General features: G+C 46.7%; 1 protein-coding gene across 1 annotated transcript in view; it reads left to right on the top strand.

Moving 5' to 3' along the window:
* The first annotated feature begins 13,724 nt into the window (after nucleotides 1-13,724).
* The window catches only part of DGKE (diacylglycerol kinase epsilon), a 36,638-nt gene continuing 29,298 nt past the window's right edge, over nucleotides 13,725-21,064 (top strand). The window contains exons 1-4 of the mRNA XM_040437475.1: nucleotides 13,725-14,218; nucleotides 15,527-15,686; nucleotides 16,910-17,029; nucleotides 19,230-19,373. Of these exons, the coding sequence (XP_040293409.1) occupies nucleotides 13,797-14,218; nucleotides 15,527-15,686; nucleotides 16,910-17,029; nucleotides 19,230-19,373 (846 nt within the window). The 5' untranslated portion in view covers nucleotides 13,725-13,796. The remainder of the gene's footprint in view (nucleotides 14,219-15,526; nucleotides 15,687-16,909; nucleotides 17,030-19,229; nucleotides 19,374-21,064) is intronic.

The following is a 21,064-nucleotide window of genomic DNA, read 5'->3' as shown; positions in this document are numbered from 1 at the left end:
GTACTGTATATGGAACCCCTTTGTCAGTATTTTGTGGAAGCAGGTATATCACACCCCTTAATCTGTATTTTGTGGAAGCAGGTATATCGCAGCCCTCAATCAGTATTTTGTGGAAGCAGGTATATCGAACCCCTTAATCTGTATTTTGTGGAAGCAGGTATATCGCAGCCCTCAATCAGTATTTTGTGGAAACAGGTATATCAAACCCCTTAATCAGTATTTTGTGGAAGATGGCATATCGCAGGCCTCAATCAATATTTGGTAGAAACAGGTATATTGAACCCCTTAATCAGTATTTTGTGGAAGCAGATATTTCGCAAGCCTGAATCAATATTTGGTAGAAACAGGTATATCTGGCAAGCTCTGACACATGAGCCTTAAAAGAGAACAGCAAGGAGGTAACCCACTGGCGGGTAGCAGCCAGTAAACAAGGCACCAAGGACACTTTAACAAAAATAGTCAGGTAAATTCCAGGTTGAGGCAGGAAGCCAGAAGGAAACAACAAGGAAGGTATCTAGGGAGCTTAGTATGTCTCACCAAGAGGTGGAAAAACTCAGCACTGAGCCAGGGCTCTGGTCAGGTTTCTATAGCCAGAGGGTGTGTGTGTCCGCCCCTGGTCTCCAAGGTGACCAGGAAGCTTCCTCTCCCGCGGCCCAATAGCAGGTGAAGGCATGTGTGTGTGTGGGCTGGGAATCCTCCTCCAGCAAGGTTTACAGCTGAGGACTAAATGAGCGCATTAGCGGCTGGAATGCCTGTGGTTCTGCCAACCTGATGGGAGGTTCGTACCCTACACTGTACCCCCCAGTCTTCCTGACAATAACGAACCCCTTAATCAGTATTTTATGGAAGCAGGTATATCGCAGCCCTCAATCAGTATTTTGTGGAAGCAGGTATATCAAACCATTTAATCAGTATTTTGTGGAAGCAGGTATATCACACCCCTCAATCAATATTTGGTGGAAACAGGTATATGGAACCCCTTAATCTGTATTTTGTGGAAACAGGTATATTGCAGGCCTCAATCAATATTTGGTAGAAACAGGTATATCGAACCCCTTAATCAGTATTTTGTGGAAGCATGTATATCTCAGGCCTCAATCAATATTTGGTGGAAACAGATATATCGAACCCCTTAATCAGTATTTTGTGGAAGTAGGTATATTGCACCCCTCTATCAATATTTGGTGGAAACAGTTATATCGAACCCCTTAATCAGTATTTTGTGGAAGCAGGTATATCGCAGGCCTCATTTAATATTTGGTAGAAACAGGTATATCGAACCCCTTAATAAGTATTTTGTAGAAGCTGGTATATCGCAGCCCTCAATCAGTATTTTGTTGAAGCAGTTATATCAAACCCCTTAATCAGTATTTTGTGGAAGCAGGTATATTGCACCCCTCAATCAATATTTGGTTGAAGCAGGTATATCGAGCCCCTTAATCAGTATTTTGTGGAAGCAGGTATATCACACCCCTGAATAATTTTTTTGCCACAACAGTTATATCACACCACCCTGTTTATTTGGGGCAACAGGTATATCGCAGCCCTCAATCAGTATTTTGTGGAAGAAGGTATATCACACCCCTCAATCAGTTTTTTGGGGGGTAACAGGTATATCACACCCGTTGCAATTAGTTGTTCCAATAGCGTTTGTCCCTCTATATAGCTGCGGTATTGCAGCAGAACCGCAAACAACTGCTGCACAATACAAATGCACTATAATATACTTTCTATGTTAGAAAGTATATTATAAGTATATCACACGCCTCAGTATATCACACCTATCGAAAGCACACCTCTACTAGTCCTTAAAAGGACTTTTGTTGCCCTATTAGCTAGTGTTTGGTGTCCCTAACAGTCTGTCCCTGCTCCACAAAGCAACCTCTCCCTACACTGGCAAAACACAGAATGTAAAATGGCTGCCAGATCGGGTTCTTTTATAGGGTGGGGGTGTGTCCATGTGCTAAAACATCTCAATTGGCTGTCCTGTCCAACCTGATGCATGTGTCATGGGTCAAAGTTCTGTGCAATGCAAAATAATATGGCGCCGGCGGACATCGCCATATATTCGCATGTTTGGAGAACGTGCAAAGTTCGCCGCGAAACGACCGCCGGGAGAACCGCAAGGCCATCCCTAATGATGTTATTCAAGTAGTATGGACTTGTCACTGTACCATTCACATAGTGTAGGGCAGTTCTGTATTGACTAGACACACTGTAACACCACCACCAAAGGCTCGTCTGGTGACAACAGTGGCTGATACATAGCGCTTCCCTTGATGTCTCCAATATTGTTGGCAGCCATCATTTCTGCTCCACGTGAATCGACTTTCATCAGTGAACAGCACTGAGGCCCACTGGTCCCTCATCCAGCGTAGATGGTCCCTTGCAAGACGATGAAGCCTGTGCCTGGGGTGTGGTGAGGTACCCTTACAGGTCGTCTAGCACGCAGACCACGCTGATGTAAATTGTTTAAAAAGGTCTGACATGACACTTGCGTGCCTCTCAACTCCCTTAACCCCTTAGGGACCGGGCTCATTTTCACCTTAAGGACCAGGCCATTTTTTGCAAATCTGCACAGTGTCACTTTATGTGCTGCTAACTTTAAAACGCTTTGACTTATCCAGGCCATTCTGAGATTGTTTTTTCAATGCATATTTTACTTTATGACACTGGTAAAATGGAGTCCCAAAAATTCATTTTTATTTATAAAAAAATACCAAATTTACAAAAAATTTGGAAAAATTAGCAAATTTACAAGTTTCAATTTCAACACTTCTATAATACATAGTAATACCTACAAAAATTATTATTACTTTACATTCCCCATATGTCTACTTCATGTTTGGATCATTTTGGGAATGATATTTTATTTTTTTGGGATGTTACAAAGCTTAGAAGTTTAGAAGCAAATCTTGAAATTTTTCAGAAATTTTCAAAAACCCACTTTTAAAGGACCAGTTCTGGTTTGAAGTCACTTTGTGAGGCTTGCATAATAGCAACCACCCAAAAATGACCCCATTCTAGAAACTACACCCCTTAAGGTATTCAAAACGGATTTTACAAACTTTGTTAACCCTTTAGGTGTTCCACAAGAATTAATGGAAAATAGAGATAACATTTCAAAATTTCACTTTTTTGGCAGATTTTCCATTTTAATAATTTTTTTTCCAGTTACAAAGCAAGGGTTAACAGCCAAACAAAACTCAATATTTATGGCCCTGATTCTGTAGTTTACAGAAACACCCCATATGTGGTCGTAAACCGGTGTACTGGCATACGGCATGGCGCAGAAGGAAAGGAGTGCCATACAGTTTTTGGAAGGCAGATTTTGCTGGACTGGTTTTTTGACACCATGTCCCATTTGAAGCCCCCCTGATGCACCCCTAGAGTAGAAACTCCAAAAAAGTTACCCCATTTTAGAAACTATGGGATAGGGTGGCAGTTTTGTTGGTACTATTTTAGGGTACATATGATTTTTGGTTGCTCTATATTACACTTTTTGTGAGGCAAGGTAACAAGAAATAGCTGTTTTGCACCGTTTTTATTTTTTGTTATTTACAACATTCATCTGACAGGTTAGATCATGTGATATTTTTATAGAGCAGGTTGTTACGGACGCGACAATGCCAAATATAACTACTTTTTTTTCGTTGTTTTTTTCAGTTTTACATAACAAAACATTTTATTTTTTTTTATGATTCTTTAGTGTCTCATAATTCTCCACAAAGTTTTATTTATTTTTTGGGCGACTGTCTTGTGTAGGGGCTAATTTTTTTCGGGATAAAACAAAGAAAATATAGTTTTTTCAGTTTTTGGGCGATTATCTTGGGTAGGGTTTGATTTTGGCGGGATGAGATGACAGTTTGATTGGCACTTTTTGATCGCTTGCTATTACACTTTTTGTGATGTAAGGTGACAAAAAATTGCTTTTTTTACACTGTTTTTAATCTATATTTTTTTACGGTATTCACCTGAGGGGTTAGGTCATGTGATATTTTTATAGAGCAGGTTATTACGGACCCGGCGATACCTAATATGTATACTTTTTTTATGTAAGTTTTACACAATAATATCATTTTTGAAACAAAAAATAAATAAATCATGTTTTAGTGTCTCCATATTCTGAGAGCCATAGTTTTTTCAGTTCATCGGAACTACACATGACGTACCAGTACGTCATGTGTCCTTAAATACCAGGACATCATGACGTACCGGTACGTCATGTGTCTCCAAGAGGTTAAATGTGCCTGGAGTTGAGCGGCATTCATCATCTGGTTCCGCAAAGCATTGCTCACAATGAAGCAGTCATCAGTGTTGTGGATGTGGCCAAAGGACGTCTACTTCTATGCCTTTCTCTCCCAATTTCACTGTATCTCTGTTGCAACCTGCTGTTGACACACTGTGACACTCTAAGCTCAGTGGCCACTTCCATCTCAGAACATCCTGCTTGAAGCCTCGCAATGGTGAGGTACTGTTGATCAATTGATAGTTGTCATTTTTGTCTCATGATGTCAAAATGTGAACAGCATGATGAGGACTGTTTAAATAGCAATTCTAATTGAACCAGGAAATGTATTGGGCGATTCATGGGGAATGCAGACATGTCTGGAGAGCTGAGAAGTCCTCTTTAAAGGGGTCATCTTATATGAGATAACCCTTTCAGGCATATGGACACCAGAGAGGGAAGTACCAGTTTAGGAACCCCCTCTATAAATCAGAAGATGGAGATACTCTGTAAGGGTAGCTTTTATTCAGAAGAACTTGATCCATGCTTGTATGACAAGATAGAATAGATCTGCCGACATCTGTCCCCTTCCCATAAAATATTATTGATAAAAGGGGTACCCAAAGCTTTTTAAACTTCATGCAATTCTCTAACATTAGTATCCAGTGTTCCACATCAGTACCACCATGTACTGTCCGACATTGCCCTGTTGTGTATTTTGTGTTGTGTTTGCTGATCATGTCAGTTTTGAAATGCTGATGATACCCACCCCTGCCTCGCCATGTTGGACAGGACATTGTTTTGCTGGTGTGTAGTTTGGGCAGGTGAGTTGACAGTGTTTAAACGACGAGAAGAGTAATCCCTGCCAGACGATGTCAAAACGCATTAGGCCTCTTTCACACTTGCGTTGTCCGGATCCGGCGTGTACTCCACTTGCCGGAATTACACTCCGGATCCGGAAAAACGCAAGTGTACTGAAAGCATTTGAAGACGGAACCGTCTTCCAAATGCTTTCAGTGTTACTATGGCACCCAGGACGCTATTAAAGTCCTGGTTGCCATAGTAGGAGCGGGGAGCGGGGGAGCGGTATACTTACAGTCCGTGCGGCTCCCCGGGCGCTCCAGAATGACGTCAGAGCGCCCCATGCGCATGGATGACGTGATCCATGCGATCACGTGATCCATGCGCTTGGGGCGCCCTGACGTCACTCTGGAGCGCCCGGGGAGCCGCACGGACGGTAAGTACACTGCTCCCCCGCTCCCCGCTACACTTACCATGGCTGTCAGGACTTTAGCGTCCCGGCAGCCATGGTAACCACTCTGAAAAAGCTAAATGTCGGCTCCGGCAATGCGCCGAAACGACGTTTAGCTTAAGGCCGGATCCGGATCAATGCCTTCCAATGGGCATTAATTCCGGATCCGGCCTTGCGGCAAGTGTTCCGGATTTTTGGCCGGAGCAAAAAGCGCAGCATGCTGCGGTATTTTCTCCGGCCAACAAACGTTCCGTACCGGAACTGAAGACATCCTGATGCATCCTGAACGGATTACTCTCCATTCAGAATGCATTAGGATAATCCTGATCAGGATTCTTCCGGCATAGAGCCCCGACGACGGAACTCTATGCCGGAAGACAATAACGCAGGTGTGAAAGAGCCCTTAGCTGTATATACAGAGCTGACTCACACTGGGCCATGCGTTTGCCGTTTATTTATTGTGGCCTGCCCATGGACCTGTGTGACCTGTGGGATGTGGCCTGTTATTGAGCGATGCCCTACTGTACCATGTGCTATGGATTCTCCCCTTTTAGCAGTCTTTGAAAGCTAGGTGGTTATTGTCCTCTTTTGATGTTCCATTTTTTTTTTGTGGTTTAAAATTATATTTATTTTGTAATGTTTTATGTTTTCACAGTAAAGAAAACAAAAACTCGTTGGAACAGTTGCCGCGACCAGTTCCGTCGCGAACTGACAGAGATGGGCAGAAGTGGTGATGGTGCCCCACGAAAACGCCCCTACATGTACACCAAGCAGCTGCGTTTTCTGAAGCCAGTCATGGATTCGAGGCCGTAAGTTCATATATGAAAATAAATCATGTTAGAAAGGCTATATTTATATATGTCATTGGGCAATATGATAATATATTGAAGACCTTTCTTCCGGGTTTGGTCTGCAATATATGATGGCGGTCGTATATTCATTAGATCTTATTATGTGTGTAAAATAAACCTTTACTGTTTTTCACATGCTATTTTTTTATACTTATGGTTTTTCTGTGGTTTTCTGTATTTTGCCTCTTGCAATGTTGGCTTTCTACCCGCCTGTGGCAAAGGCCCCAAAATCGCTTTTATTAAAGTATGGCAACCAATACGAAGCGCCCTCTCCCTTTTATATACATGACACCAATTTCAGAACTTGGGTCAGCTCCTAAACGGTAGAGCCCTGAAGTCCGGGAGGAAACTATGATGAGGGGCCTGGCTCCTTTATTGCAGCGGGTCCCAGTTGAGAGCCAGGCAACATGCATCCCTGGTGTTAGAGATGTATGGCCACCCATACCAAGGGGACATACATACTCTAATCGAAGGGGTCAGGCGCCAAGTGGTGTTGTCACAAAATCCACAGCCCACCACCTTCCCACCTCGGCCACCCACAGGCCAAGAACCATCTTGCCCACCCCTAAATGTATATCTGTCCCAAAGCCATAACCAGTCTTTGCCTCAACCCAATTATCCTGCCCCTTATCCAACAGGGGCCCAGGATCCAGGACATGCTCGTCCCGGACCCTCATATGCAGCAGGATTCTTCACCAGGGATCTCTTTGATTTATAAATGTTGGATTCTTTGTTTATATTTATTTATTTTGTTTTTTTGGGAGTATATTTCAAAGAAGTATTTGAAAACTCACTTGTCTTGTATTATTGATTATCCCCCAAAATATGTTAGCAGTTCTACACATTTTTATCAAAAATCATACACGCACAATTTATCCTCCAAGAAGTATATTTTAATATAATCAACATACTTTTTAAAGTAGTAATTTGCTAATGAGGTATTAGAAGGTTTTGGGGTGCATAGTGGAAATTGATGAATGATGTTTTTCAAAACAACACTTGTCAAAGTCTGTTTATTAATTCTCTGAACATTCAATTTGTAAATGGGCCAAAACCTCAGCCCGCAAGCCCACGTCAAGGGTCCTCATTATCTTGCGAGTCCCTACACTCAACTACACCATAATAAATTGACGAATCTATCTGTGAAAAAAAAAACTAACAAGCCCAGAAGATATCAAATCCCGCCACGAATAGCGTCCATCTGCCATGGCACAGATCCCTCTGGGCTGGAAAAGAAATCTGCATATAGTTCCCGAACTGCAATAAACAGGTCGTCTATGCAGGGTCAGGTCCAAACCCAAACCTGATGACGTTGGAAATTCATCCAGGTCAACAGAAGCCTCGTGAATCCTGGTAAAGTTGTGAAAAACAACACAAGCTTGAATCACCAGGGTAGCATTCTCCGGATCCATCTGTATGGATGTCAAAAACACCCTCCATTTGCCAGAGAGTATTCCAAAGGCACACTCAACATACCGGCGGGCACGAGTCAACCGGTAGTTGAAAATACACCTCCTGACATCCAAACCATGTTTTGGGAAGGGCCGCACAACATAGGGAATTAATGCAAACCCTTCATCCGCCACAATGACAAATGGAGCTGGCAAACCTGCATATCCGGGCAGTCTTCTGGGCTCGGGCAGGGAAAGCTGGTTGACAAGAAGCCGCTCACCCATTCTAGAAGCACTAAGGATGCGAGCATCTGAAGTGCTTCCATAGGCCTCAATATCAACCATTATAAACCGATAGTTACTGTCAGCAACAGCCATCAGCACTCCCGAAAAATATTGCTTATAATTGAAGAATCGGGACCCTAAGTGAGGAGGCTTCTTCACACGGATGTGCTTGGCATCTAGTGCCCTGAGGCAGTTGGGAAACTGCGCAGAAATAATAAAGCCATCAGCGATCCGAACCCAATCCGCCGCCTTGGGCTGTGGCATCACTGTCTCTCAGAGTTGATGCCAGATGACATGGCAAGTGTGACGCACGATCCGAGAAATCGTTGAGGTTTCCAAAAGAAACTCAAAATGCAGGGATGCAAATGAGTTACCAGTAGAAAGGAATCTGTGGAAAAAGTTAAAAATACAAAAATTTATATATATTTTAAAATACACAACTTTGCTCATTAAAAAACTGTTTCAGTTCTGACTAACAAACTTTACAAAAATGGATGTGTGGCCCGTAGTACTACAAGCTCGGTTACGACTACTCTGGTCACGCCATTTCCATGCACAACGTATGGACAACACAGGATGCTGTGAGTACTCTATCAGCATGATGATGACGTGGCAAACACAACACTACCTTTCATCTTTGCATGTTATTTGGCAGGGAAAAACAAAAAACAAATGAACTACACAATGGCACATAGAAAGAAGGAACAAACAATGGTAACTTCAGCTTACATCAGCACATGGTCTAACATCACCACTTTAAACAACATTTTACTAAGGACAGAAGCACTGGACATTAATGTTAGCAATAAATAACACATAGCTTACCTCAGCCTTTCATGAGCCTTTCCTCAGGAGAAATGCTACGCCTCAAATTGGTGTCCATGAAGGTAAGGACAGTACGTAGAGACGACATCCGACAGAACGCAAAGAACTTCTCAGGATGCTGACGAAGATCAGTGTACAGTGTATGGAAGTTTCCTTTCTTGTACCGTTGGGAAACAACGGTATTGACCCAAAATCTCCTCCTTCTCCTCGGTTCCTCTTCCAACAGAACGGACTGCTGTCCAAATCGCCGAGAAATAAGCCAGTGCAGGAGGACCTCATCATCAGAGTCATCTGCCATGGTGAATGCAATACCAAAACCGCAAGAATACGACGCGAGCAAAGCCAAGGAATACAACGACACTCTGTACCCTGGAAACACAGCCTATAAAATGGCCACCAAACACTCACATGACCAGCTTATATACAACTATCCTGGGTGGGGATATTAAAATGTACACAATTTCCTCCTTCCGTTTTTTTTTTGCGGTCCGCAAAACAAACGACACGCACCAAACAGCGACGGCCGTGTAGCGCCAGTTGCGCTTTGTCGGGCTGTACGTTAGCGCGTATGTTTGCGCCGCCTTCTTAAGCACGAAAACAGCATGTCGTCATGGAAACCAACACCATTATCATGCCGGATAATGATAATGGTGTTGGTTTCCATGACGACACACTGTTTTCGTGCTTAAGAAGGCGGCGCAAACATACGCGCTAACGTACAGCCCGACAAAGCGCAACTGGCGCTACACGGCCGTCGCTGTTTGGTGCGTGTAGTTTGTTCATCTGCCCCATGCCGCAAACACTTGGAATCTGAATTAACCGAATAAAAAAATCAAGTTTGAACTTCACACTGGTGAGTGCCGCTTGTTGTTTTCTCCTTTGAACTGATAACACTAAATACTACCTGTTATGTGCCATACTGGCCACCATAAAATACAGGGAATGCAGGGTCCCGTCTTATAGAGATCGCCTTGATGACGGCAGACGGGCCCAAATAATTTTGTACAAAATGTATGGCATTCGCATCGCCATGTAGGTTGCACACAGCCATGACACAGACATGTTAATATGTTCTAAAGTTGATCAAAACGAACAATTTCCACCAAAATGGTTGTTCGTCAGTTGAGATATAACAACAATCGTTTTAGACAACCGATGACAGAGCATCATCATCTGAACAGAAGTCAACCATGCTTGATATATTTTATCTGATCTGGTTAATAATCTGTAAAGTAGTTGTCCGGTTTCCGATACTGACGACCCACCCTCAGGATAGGTCATCAATATCCGACTCCTGGCATCCCCGCCAACCACAACGCTGCGTTCTCTTCACTGTTTACCTGCTTGCCATTGACATTGCAGCGGCGGAGGAATGTAATTACAGCTACTCTGTCCTATTCATTTGAACGGTACAGAACAACTGCAGTTACACATCATCCTGCTCAAGTGAACGGGGCGAAGGATCTGTAGATACACTGCTCGCCGCTGCGATGTTGGCAGAGAGCCCTCACCTTTCTGATATTGATGATCTAGGATAGGTCATCAATATTGGAAACCAGACAACCCCTTTAAATATAGCAATGCAGTCTGCTATGCACAAAGTGACTAATTGTCGGATGTAATCAGCAGATCATGCCATGCATGTCTAGAGATGAAGCAATCGTCATCTTGAACCTGGTGACTTGCTGGAGCATGATATCTTATCACAAAAAATATAAAGCCTCTGAAAACATAAAACCTCTGAAAAATAAATTTTCTTGCACTGGTTTACTTAACCCGCCTAAGGCTACTTTCACACCTGCGTTCGGGTGTCCGCTTGTGAGCTCCGTTTGAAGGGGCTCACAAGCGGCCCCGAACACATCCGTCCGGCCCTAATGCATTCTGAGTGGAGGCGGATCCGCTGAGAATGCATCAGTCTGGCAGCGTTCAGCCTCCGCTCCGCTCAGTGAGCGGACACCTGAACACTGCTTGCAGCGTTCGGGTGTCCGCCTGGCCGTGCGGAGGCAAACGGATCCGTCCAGACTTACAATGGAAGTCAATGGGGACGGATCCGTTTGAAGATGACACCATATGGCTCAATCTTCAAACGGATCCGCCCCCATTGACTTTCAATGTACAGTCTGGACGGATCCGCTCAGGCTACATTCATACTTAAACTATAAACTATAATGCAGACGGATCCGTTCTGAACGGATACAAACGTCTGCATTATAGGAGCGGATCCGTCTGAGCAGACATCAGACGGACCCGCTCTGAACGCTAGTGTGAAAGTAGCCTAAACTGCCTAAAAACAGACAAAAAATTTTAACATGACAAATGACATTTTGGCAGATAGAAATTGTCCTCCGAAATGGACAAAAACAGCCATTTTTGCAGATTTATCTTATGTGTATGGCCAGGCAAAGGGACAATTAGGCTGCCTATCAGTGTAAGGCCAGACACATATGAGCGAGTTGAATGCGATAAACGCACAGCGTGTGTCAGTGTGAGGCCCCGTTCTGGCCTCTGCTCCTCTGACCGGATCTCACAGCATTATACTGATTTATAATGCTGTATAACCCTTAGGCCTCATCCACGACGCCAAACATGTGCCCACTGTATGCGGACTCATTCACTTGAATGGGGTACGCGATCCGCACCACAAAAAAGTTGCGCTTGCACTACTTTTTTACGGTGCAGAGGCACGGACAGATAACCCACAGAGAGACTCTGTAGTGTTTCCGTGGGGTTTCCGTGCCTTCGTTCCACACCACAACTTCCGGATTGCACACCAATTCAAATGAATGGATCCACATCCGTGATGCTGTTCACAAACGGCCGATGTCCGTACTGGACAACAATGGCCGTGTGCATTCATGAGGCTATGATCTTATGAGTGCGGGCGGCCTGACGTGCACAGCATCATTGTAATCTATGCTGCTGTGTGCTCCTGTGCGCACGATCAATGATGCTTCGGGACATATGGCACGGAGGGCATACGGTTGTGTGCAAGAGGCCTTATACTGAGGATCAGTCATCAATATTGAACACCCAGGACCCCCCCATCAGCTGTTTGAGAAGACACTGATGCTCCTGTGAGCACCGCAGCCTTCTTTCAGCTTTTCCTAGGCCAGTAACGACTAGTTCATAGGTCACATGACTCTAGACGTGAATGGGGCTGAGCGCCATGCCAAGCATAGCCGCTATAGAATGTACGTCGCTGTGCTTGGTGAGCTGAGAGAAGGCCACGGCGCTCATAGGAGCATCGGTGCCTTCCCAAACAGCTGATCACCGAGGGTCCCGGGCGTTATCACATACTGATAACCTATCCTGAGGACAGGTCATCAGTATAAACATCTTGGAAAACTTTTAAATTAAAAACAAAACTGCACAGCCTAGTATCAGTTAGAGAACGTGGCATGCGCTGCTCTCAGGGCGCGCCATGTTCTCCTCAGCAGCACAGTGTACAAGGAGGCAATCTCTCCCTCCTCCCTGTGACGTGGCTGCCGCTGTCACCAATGAGGAGGGGCTGTTGGCCACTGCGCCACCAATGAATATAATACTAAGGGGGGGGGGGCGCAATGCGAGGGCATGGCGATCCCGCGAACTGCGTTAATTAACCGCTCAGGTGCCGCACCTGAGGGGTTAATTGACGCGGTTCGGTGGATCGCTGTGCCCTGTCATTGAGGCGGGATGTGTGATACCGATGGCACCCACCGCCTACATTTGTATTTAAGGGTTAATTATATTCATTGGTGGTGTAGTGCACCCCGGCCCCCAGTATTATCCTCATTGTTATATTCTTTGGTGGCAGCTTCCGATCGGAGACCCAGCTGTGTAATCCTGGGGCTCCGATCTGTTACCATGGCAGCCAGGACGCTACTGAAGCCCATGGTAGTCTCCCTGCTGCTGTGTGTACTATGCCCAGGGCACAGGGAGAGTGTGAAGTCCTATTCACCCTGATAGAGATCTATCAGGGTGAATAGGACAAGGGCTCTAGCCCCTAAGGGGGCTAATAGTTATTAAATAAAAAGTATAAAAAAAACACCAAAATATTAAAGGCTATGTACATCTTTGGAGTGAGATAAGAAGTTAAGAACTGAGCTATAATGAGTGTTTATAATGTCAGAGAGAAGAGATAAGGAGCCCGTCTGCTCCCCAGGTGACGGAAAAGAGAGAAAATCCAAAGGGCATCTCAGCCCTGTGCAGGGAAAATGACTCCATATATTGTTAATAAAGACCAATTGAAAATAATGATTTTTAACTCAAAATAAGTATAATACAATAATAAGCATAAATCCCCCCCTTTCCCAATTTTACATATAAAATATATTTAAAAAAATAATAATATATATATATATATATTAGGTATCGCCACGTTTGACTAGGGGCATTAGTCTAGCATGTAGCGGAGCTGTGTGTGTACAGGGTGCATGCAGCAGTGTAGCATCATGCTACACTGCTACATGCACCCTGTACACACACAGCTCTGCTACATGCTGTAGCAGAGCAGGAAGTCTGGCAGGAACTCAGTGACACGATTCTTTTAACTAATAAACTCTCAGACAATTATCTGAGTCCCTGCAATAACTATAGCCACTACATCCCAGTCTGCTCCACTGCATTCACTGCAGCAGAGCTGTGTTTGCCAGGAGCCAGTCCCTCTTGACCTTCGGTTCACTTGAGAGCCGACTCAGCAAGTGAACCGAAGATACGATGAGCTGAGCATGCGCATTGATCTTCAGTTCACTTGCTTCTTGTCAGCTCAGGAAGTGAACCGAAGATCCGATTCATGAAAAAGACCCGAACTTCCCATCTCTATTTATTCTGAACGCCGCACCATTCAAAAGATCGCGCGCGCCCTGTCACGTGACAGCCATTGGCACCGCCCACAGTGACGTCATTACCCGTCGCCTTGGCTACGCATCCTCCCGGCCGCTCTGACAGGTCGGAGTTTCCGCTGCAGACAGATGTAGCGACCAGACATGGAAGGAGAAGAAGAGGCTGCGGCGGGGGGCGAGCGCGGCCTGAGCCTGGCGGTGTGGACGGCCTGCGCGGTCGCCATCCCCGTGCTCATCACCCTGTGGTGCAGTGTGCGCCGCTCCCGGCGGAGGAGCCTGGCCTCGGACGGGAAGCACTGCTGGCAGGACATGGACTTATTCGGGAGACCCACGTACTGCTCCGTGTGCGAGCAGCACATCCTGCGCGGGGCCTACTGCCTGTGCTGCGGCCTGTGTGCGGACGAGCCGTGCGTGGGGAGAGCCAGCAAGCGCTTCCGGTGCAAGGACGTGATGGGGACCGGCGGCGGCCAGGGCCACCACTGGGTCCGGGGCAACGTGCCCCTCTGCAGCCAGTGCGTGGTGTGCGGGCAGCAGTGCGGGAGCCAGCCCAAGCTGTGTGACTACAGGTGCCTGCGAGCATGCTGCCCAACTACAACTCCCAGCCGACAACTGATAGTTCTGCCACCACTGGGAAGTAGTCACCTACAGATCGGGCTACTCTGTCCTCTGCCCACAGGATAGATTGGTGGGGGCCTGACTGCTGGGATCCCCCCGTAATGCTATGGCGCTCATCTACTTCCAGCAGTCCCATGTGTAACCTGCTGCTCCCTACACCTCAGGGGACTCGTTCTCATGATTGGTGGTGGGACTGCTGGAACCTCCACTAATAACAAGAACGGGGAACCCATACCCAGGTGGCAGGTCGGGCACGAGCTATGGCGCTCCGTTCATCTCTATGGGCCTGCCAGGGATAGCGCAGTCCAACGCTCATCTACTTCCAGCAGTCCCATGTGTAACCCGCTTGGTTCGTCTCTATGGTACTGCCGGGGATAGCAGAGTGCATGCCCAGTCGATCACACTGTGGGGTACAGGGCTCACTTTCTTGTGATCAATGCAAATCACAGCGCACTGAACCATCAATCATCATAGTTATGAACTTGATAGAACTGGAGTACCCTTTTAAAAGCCATACACATAAGGCCTCTTTCACACGAGGGTGCGCCTCCTGCCCGTATGCCGACCCATTGACTTGAATGGGTCTGGAATCTGCAAGATACGGAGCGGAGGCACTATGAAGCACTTCTGTGGGATTTCCGTCCCTCTGCAACGCAAAAAAAAAAAAAAAACACGGCTTGAGGATCACGGATCCGCAAACGGGGACTGTGCATTGCGGACATTGCAGCAGGGTCACAGGAGCCCTAAACCAGTGCTGGCTGATTAATACGAGCTGCACCCAAACACATTCTTCACCATGAGTCACCCATACCTTACCTGGCCGGTTTACCCCATTGCTTTCTGTAAGTGATTTGGTATTGAGGAGCCGCCCCGCCTATGACTATAGACGTGAAGGGGCGACCCCACTAACATCACTTGTTCCTTATTCCCAAGTGTCTGGGGTCTGACAAGAATGGGGGGGGGGGGCAGTGTCCTATGTGAATAGAGTAATGACCTGGATATGGGACCACTGCTCCATTGACTTGTACTGGACCGCCAGAGATGGCGCTGAGCGCCGGACCGAGTCCCATAGACATGAATAAAGCAGTGGTCTAGGTCTTTATTTCCCTGCAGCAGTGATGCTCTGCACAAGACCACTGCAGCCAGTCACAGGCCTCAGCGCTGATGCTGGGACTACCCCTTTAAATGATGGAAGGATGTTCAGTTCTACCTTTTTGTCTTTTTTTTAATTCTATATTCATTGTAATCTTTTTAAATAGATGCATCTGGTGTCAGCGGACCGTGCACGACGACTGCGTGGAAGGCGATGTGAAGACGGAGAACTGTGATCTGGGAGAATTCAGAAATCTCATCATTCCTTCAAATTATCTGTGGGCCATAAAACAGCTGAAACGGAGCAAAAGTGTCGATTACATGAAGGTGAAGGTCATGTTCCCATTTGTTTCCCCAGATATGCAGATTTAGGCTTTAATGCTATGACTTCCGTTTTTCCGATCCATCGTGATCATTTATGATCCATTCAGTGCAGCGTGCTACACTACTAGATACGGAGAACCATACACGGAAAAGATGCGGACAGTATGTCCCTTCCGCAGTCCCGCTGATAAATAGAAGATGTCCTTTTCTTGTCCGTTTTACGGACAAGGATTAGGACCGTTCTATAGACGGCAGGATGTTCTGTTCCACAAAATGCAGAAAGGCACGCGTCCGGTATCCGTGTTTTGTGGATCACAAAACCCCTAACGGCTGTGTGTATGAGCCCTAAGACGCATTTGACTATAACAGGGGTTCTCAACCTAAGGGCCACATGCCGCCTGCGCAGTTTGTAGCCCCATCCTGCTGGAAGGAAACCCAACTGATCGTCTGCCTGTGAGGTCCGCTATGGCTCTGACCTCTGGCCGGAGGAAAGCTCCTGCAATCGAGCAAGTGATGAACAAGTCACACACACTCCAAAATGGTATCACTACGCACTACAGATCGTCCCGCCGCAAAAAATGAGCCCTCGCACCGCTCCGTAGGGATGGCTATACAAAAAAAAAGGTTATGGAGGTGAGAATATGGCGACAAAAAAAAATAAATGCAATTTTTTATTTTTTTTGTTTCAGTGTTAAAGAGGACCTTTCACCGGTTTTGACTTTACAAAATCAGTGCTTACTAGATGTGATGGGGCAAACGCTGGCGTCTTCTCCTCCCTGTACTGATGCCATTGATTAGCATACAGGGCGCCAAAACGGAGCGTGGGGCGCAACGGGGCAGCAGATCTGGGGGAAAAAATTTCCCTATCGCGTCTAGTAAACATGCCCTACACTGCCAGCTACTGATTTTTTAAAAGCAAGACATGGAGGTTATTCAGCGCCGGTGCACGTCACCATGACTAGAAACACAAATAAATGTCCCCGAGCAGCGGCTCTGAAAAAGATGGCTGCCAAGGGACAAATCAGCCAGTTTTTCCTATAAATAAAGCTTATTAGAAAAATGTTCCCTATCCATGTCCCTACACATTAGTAAAAAAAAATAATAATAAAAATAAAATGTCAGTTCCACTTTAAGATTTTCACCGGTCTGCAACTGGTTAATATTACTGTGTGTAATGACATTTATTACTGCTTAGGTTTAATGTAATATCTTATGTCGTTTTCTAGTTAATATCTTCTGTGGGAAGCAACTGGACCCCTTTAATTGTTTTGGCCAATACACGCAGTGGAAACAATATGGGTGAGGTTCTAGTGAGTGAGTTTAAAGGTCTTCTGAATCCTTTACAGGTGGGTATAGTAGTGTTGGGGGGGGTGCCTGGGGTATAGTAGTGTTGGGGGGGGGGGGGGGGGGTGCCTGGGGTATAGTAGTGTTGGGGGGGGGGTGTGCCTGGGGTATAGTAGTGTTGGGGGGGGGGTGTGCCTGGGGTATAGTAGTGTTGGGGGGGGGGGGGTGCCTGGGGTATAGTAGTGTTGGGGGGGGGGGGTGCCTGGGGTATAGTAGTGTTGGGGGGGGGGGGGGGCCTGGGGTATAGTAGTGTTGGGGGGGGGGTGCCTGGGGTATAGTAGTGTGGGGGGGGGGTGCCTGGGGTATAGTAGTGTTGGGGGGGGGGGGGTGCCTGGGGTATAGTAGTGTTGGGGGGGGGGGTGCCTGGGGTATAGTAGTGTTGGGGGGGGGGGTGCCTGGGGTATAGTAGTGTTGGGGGGGGGGGTGCCTGGGGTATAGTAGTGTTGGGGTGGGGGGGGTGCCTGTGGTATAGTAGTGTTGGGGGGGGGGGGGGGGGCTGATTGTAAAGCTGCATCAAGTATACAAACCCTTCCTTTCTGGTTGATGAACTTGTCACATTATGGCTCCTGTTAGCCCCCCCCCCCCCCCCCACCTTACATATTAACTGATTGATGGCTCAACCTGACCAGTCTGGCAGAATTGGCCAACCATTAAGGGTCCATTCACACGTCCGCATCCGTTGCGCAATTTTGCGGAACAGGTGCGGACCCGTTTTAAATGGGGCCGGAATGTGCTGTCCGCATCCGCACTTCTGGATCTGCACTTCCGTTCCGAAAAAAAATAGAACATGTCCTATTCTTTTCCGCAATTGCGGAGGGCCGGCGATGCGCGGTCTGCAAAATGCGGATCGCACATTGGCGGTGTCTGTGTTTTGCGCAATTTGTGAATCCGCAAAACGCATACGGACGTGTGAATGGACCCTAAGGCCTCTTTCACACGAGCGTGTCCGGATGCGTCCCAGTGCATTGCGGGAAAAACCCGCGCGTGTAGGTACCCAATTGCAGTCAGTTTTGACTCCGATTGCGTTACGATGTTCAGTTTTTATCGCGCGGGTGCAGTGTGTTTTGCACGCGCGTGATAAAAAACAGACTGTGGTACCCAGACCCGAACTTCTTTAATGAAGTTCAGGTTTGGGTTAGTTGTAGTGTAGATTGTATTATTTCCCCTTATAACATGGTTATAAGGGAAAATAATAGCATTCTGAATACAGAATGCATAGTACCATAGGGCTGGAGGGGTTAAAAATAAATAAATTTAACTCGCCTTAATCCACTTTATCGCGCAGCCGGCATCTCTTCTGTCTTGATCTGTGAGCAATAGGACCTTTGACGTCACTGCGCGCATCACATGGTCCATCACATGATCTTTTACCATGGTGATGGATCATGTGATGGACCATGTGATGAGCGTAGTGACGTCATCAAAGGTCCTATTGCTCACAGATCAAGACAGAAGAGATGCCGGCTGCGTGAACAAGTGGATTAAGGTGAGTTAAAAAATATATATTTTAACCCCTCCAGCCCTATTGTACTATGCATTCTGTATTCAGAATGCTATTATTTTCCCTTATAACCATGTTATAAGGGAAAATAATAATGATCGGGTCTCCATCCCAATCGTCTCCTAGCAACCGTGCGTGAAAATCGCACCGCATCCGCACTTGCTTGCGATTTTCACGCAACCCCATTCACTTCTATGGGGCCAGCGTTGCGTGAAAAACGCACAATATAGAACATGCTGCGATTTTCACGCAACGTACAAGTGATGCGTGAAAATCACCGATCATGTGAACAGCCCCATAGAAATGAATGGGTCGGTATTCAGTGCGGGTGCAGTGCGTTCAACTCACGCATCGCATCCGCGCGGAATACTTGCCCGTGTGAAAGGGGCCTAAATGTGAATGAAAGGAGGGGGGGTAGAAGGACTGGGCAGTGGGATTACATCATGCCCAAATGCTTTGTTCTACAAGAGATGAGCTACCACCAGAGGTCTCTGGCAACGCTTTATTCTCCTGTACACATGCATGCTCAGCCGAGCCCACTAAGCGTGTGGGGTGGGGGTATTTGAAGGAATAAATTTGGGGCAGGCCCCATATTGCACTTTTTGGCACAATTTGCTCTGCTGGCACATAAAATGTATGAAAATGGTTTGTGAGACTGAATAGTGTTTCAACCTTCAAAGCTTTGTCAACATTTCTTGTAGGTCTTTGACTTGAGCAAAACCTCTCCATACAAAGCTCTTCAGCTGTGCACTCTCCTCCCTCCGAATTCTGTTAAGGTGCTCGTGTGCGGGGGGGATGGCACCGTCGGATGGGTCCTTGATGCGGTCGATGAAATGAAAATTAAGGTAAAAAAATGATTTTAGTGTAAACCCTTCTTGGAAGTAATCAGGAATTTTGAATAGTGAGGCAGTTGCTGGATTTGGTTGGCAGTAATGGAAATCGTTTTTCGCTGCGATATCACTGAGAACCAATAAAGGGGTTCTCCGGTAGGTTCAAGTTATCCCCTCTCCACACAGAAAAGGGAATAACTATCAGATCAGTGAGGGTCCTACCGCTGGGACCCCCACCAATCACTAGAGCGGAGGCCCCGTTCCCCCTGTTGCTCCCCTGAAATGATCGGCGAGGCCGGGCGCACAAGCGCGCGGCCGCTCCATTCATTTTTAATTTTTTTTAGAAGTTCCAGAGATAGTGGAACGCTGTACTTGGCTATCTCTTGAACTTCCATAGAATTGAATGGGGAGGCCACGTGCATGTGCGACCAGCCTCTCCGGTCATTTCAGGGGAGCAGCACAGGAAACGGGGGGGGGGGGGGGGCCCCGTTCTCGTGATTCTACCGCTGGGACCCCCACCTGTCCTGTGGATAGGGGGTAACTTTTACCTACCAGAATACCCCCCTAAAGGAGTTGTTTAGGATAACGCACTTTATTTCCAGAAACGTCCTGGATTCATCATTCAAGGCACCCAGACCGTGACTGATGAACCCCATTGACTTGTAAAGGGGTCCCGCGGGTTCCATAAACGCTCCGGTTGTTTTGATGACGGGAATAGCGCTGCACGCTTCGCTATTCTTGCTGTCAAAGGTGACAAAACTACCGACAATGGGAACCTGTCACCACGTTTCACACCTATAAAGTGTTGTAGCACAAGACCTTTCTAACCTTCTAGCTATTTGTTCCCAGTGGCACTTCACGCTTTATAAAATGTAGTCCTATAATCTCCTGGGCTGCATGCTAATTGTTTCTAAAGTGTCCACTGGCGTGTCCTGAGTTCTGAACTGTCCCGCTGAATCGGGGGATAGCTTTGCCCATTTTCGCTTGACTGATGTGCATGACGCCAGCTACGTCATCCACAGTCCTCTCCAAATCTAGTTACATGGGGACAGACGCATGCGCAGATTGGACATGAATCTTCCATCCTCAGCAGGGAATACACAGTGCACTGCAGTTCAGGATATGGTTAGAGGACTCATTAGTATACAGTGTGTGCAGCGCTACTGGGGACAAATAGCCATGTCCTTCCGCATGGTGGCACAGTTTACAGCCCTGTTATTGAGGGGTGTCCTCATTGCTGGATCCCTGAGCGTCTCTCGCTCTGGAGGACCTGTCCGGTCCTGCATTAGGCTACTTTCACATCAGCATTCCGTTCCGGTTTGTTGCGTTCCCATGCTGGACACAAAATCGCTGCAAGCTGCATTTTTGTGTGTGGCATGGGAAACCGAACAAGCTGGATCCGGCTAGGGTTGAGCGGTAAACCGGTGTCAACGATATACCGCGGTATCGCGATAATGCTGTTTACTAATAACTGCAGTATTTTGTGACGTCATAGGAGTGGTCATATGCGTGCTGACCGCTCCTAAATCTGTCAGCCAGCATGTACGTACCATACATAACATATTAGTTCCTGCAGCGGCCGCCCCCGGCTCCTCCTCGCTCCCATATTCAAGTCTCCGGCCACTGGCCGAGCACAGGAGCGAGGCGCGCATAGTCAGTCAGCAGTCCGTGTCCAAGCCAAGGTGGGAGAAGTGGAGTGAGAGACC

This window comes from Bufo bufo, chromosome 6 (genome assembly GCF_905171765.1).
Source record: "Bufo bufo chromosome 6, aBufBuf1.1, whole genome shotgun sequence".
Taxonomy (NCBI): Eukaryota; Metazoa; Chordata; class Amphibia; order Anura; family Bufonidae; genus Bufo; species Bufo bufo.
The sequence above is the reverse complement of the archived record's forward strand: the minus strand, read 5'-3'. Positions and strand labels throughout refer to the sequence as shown.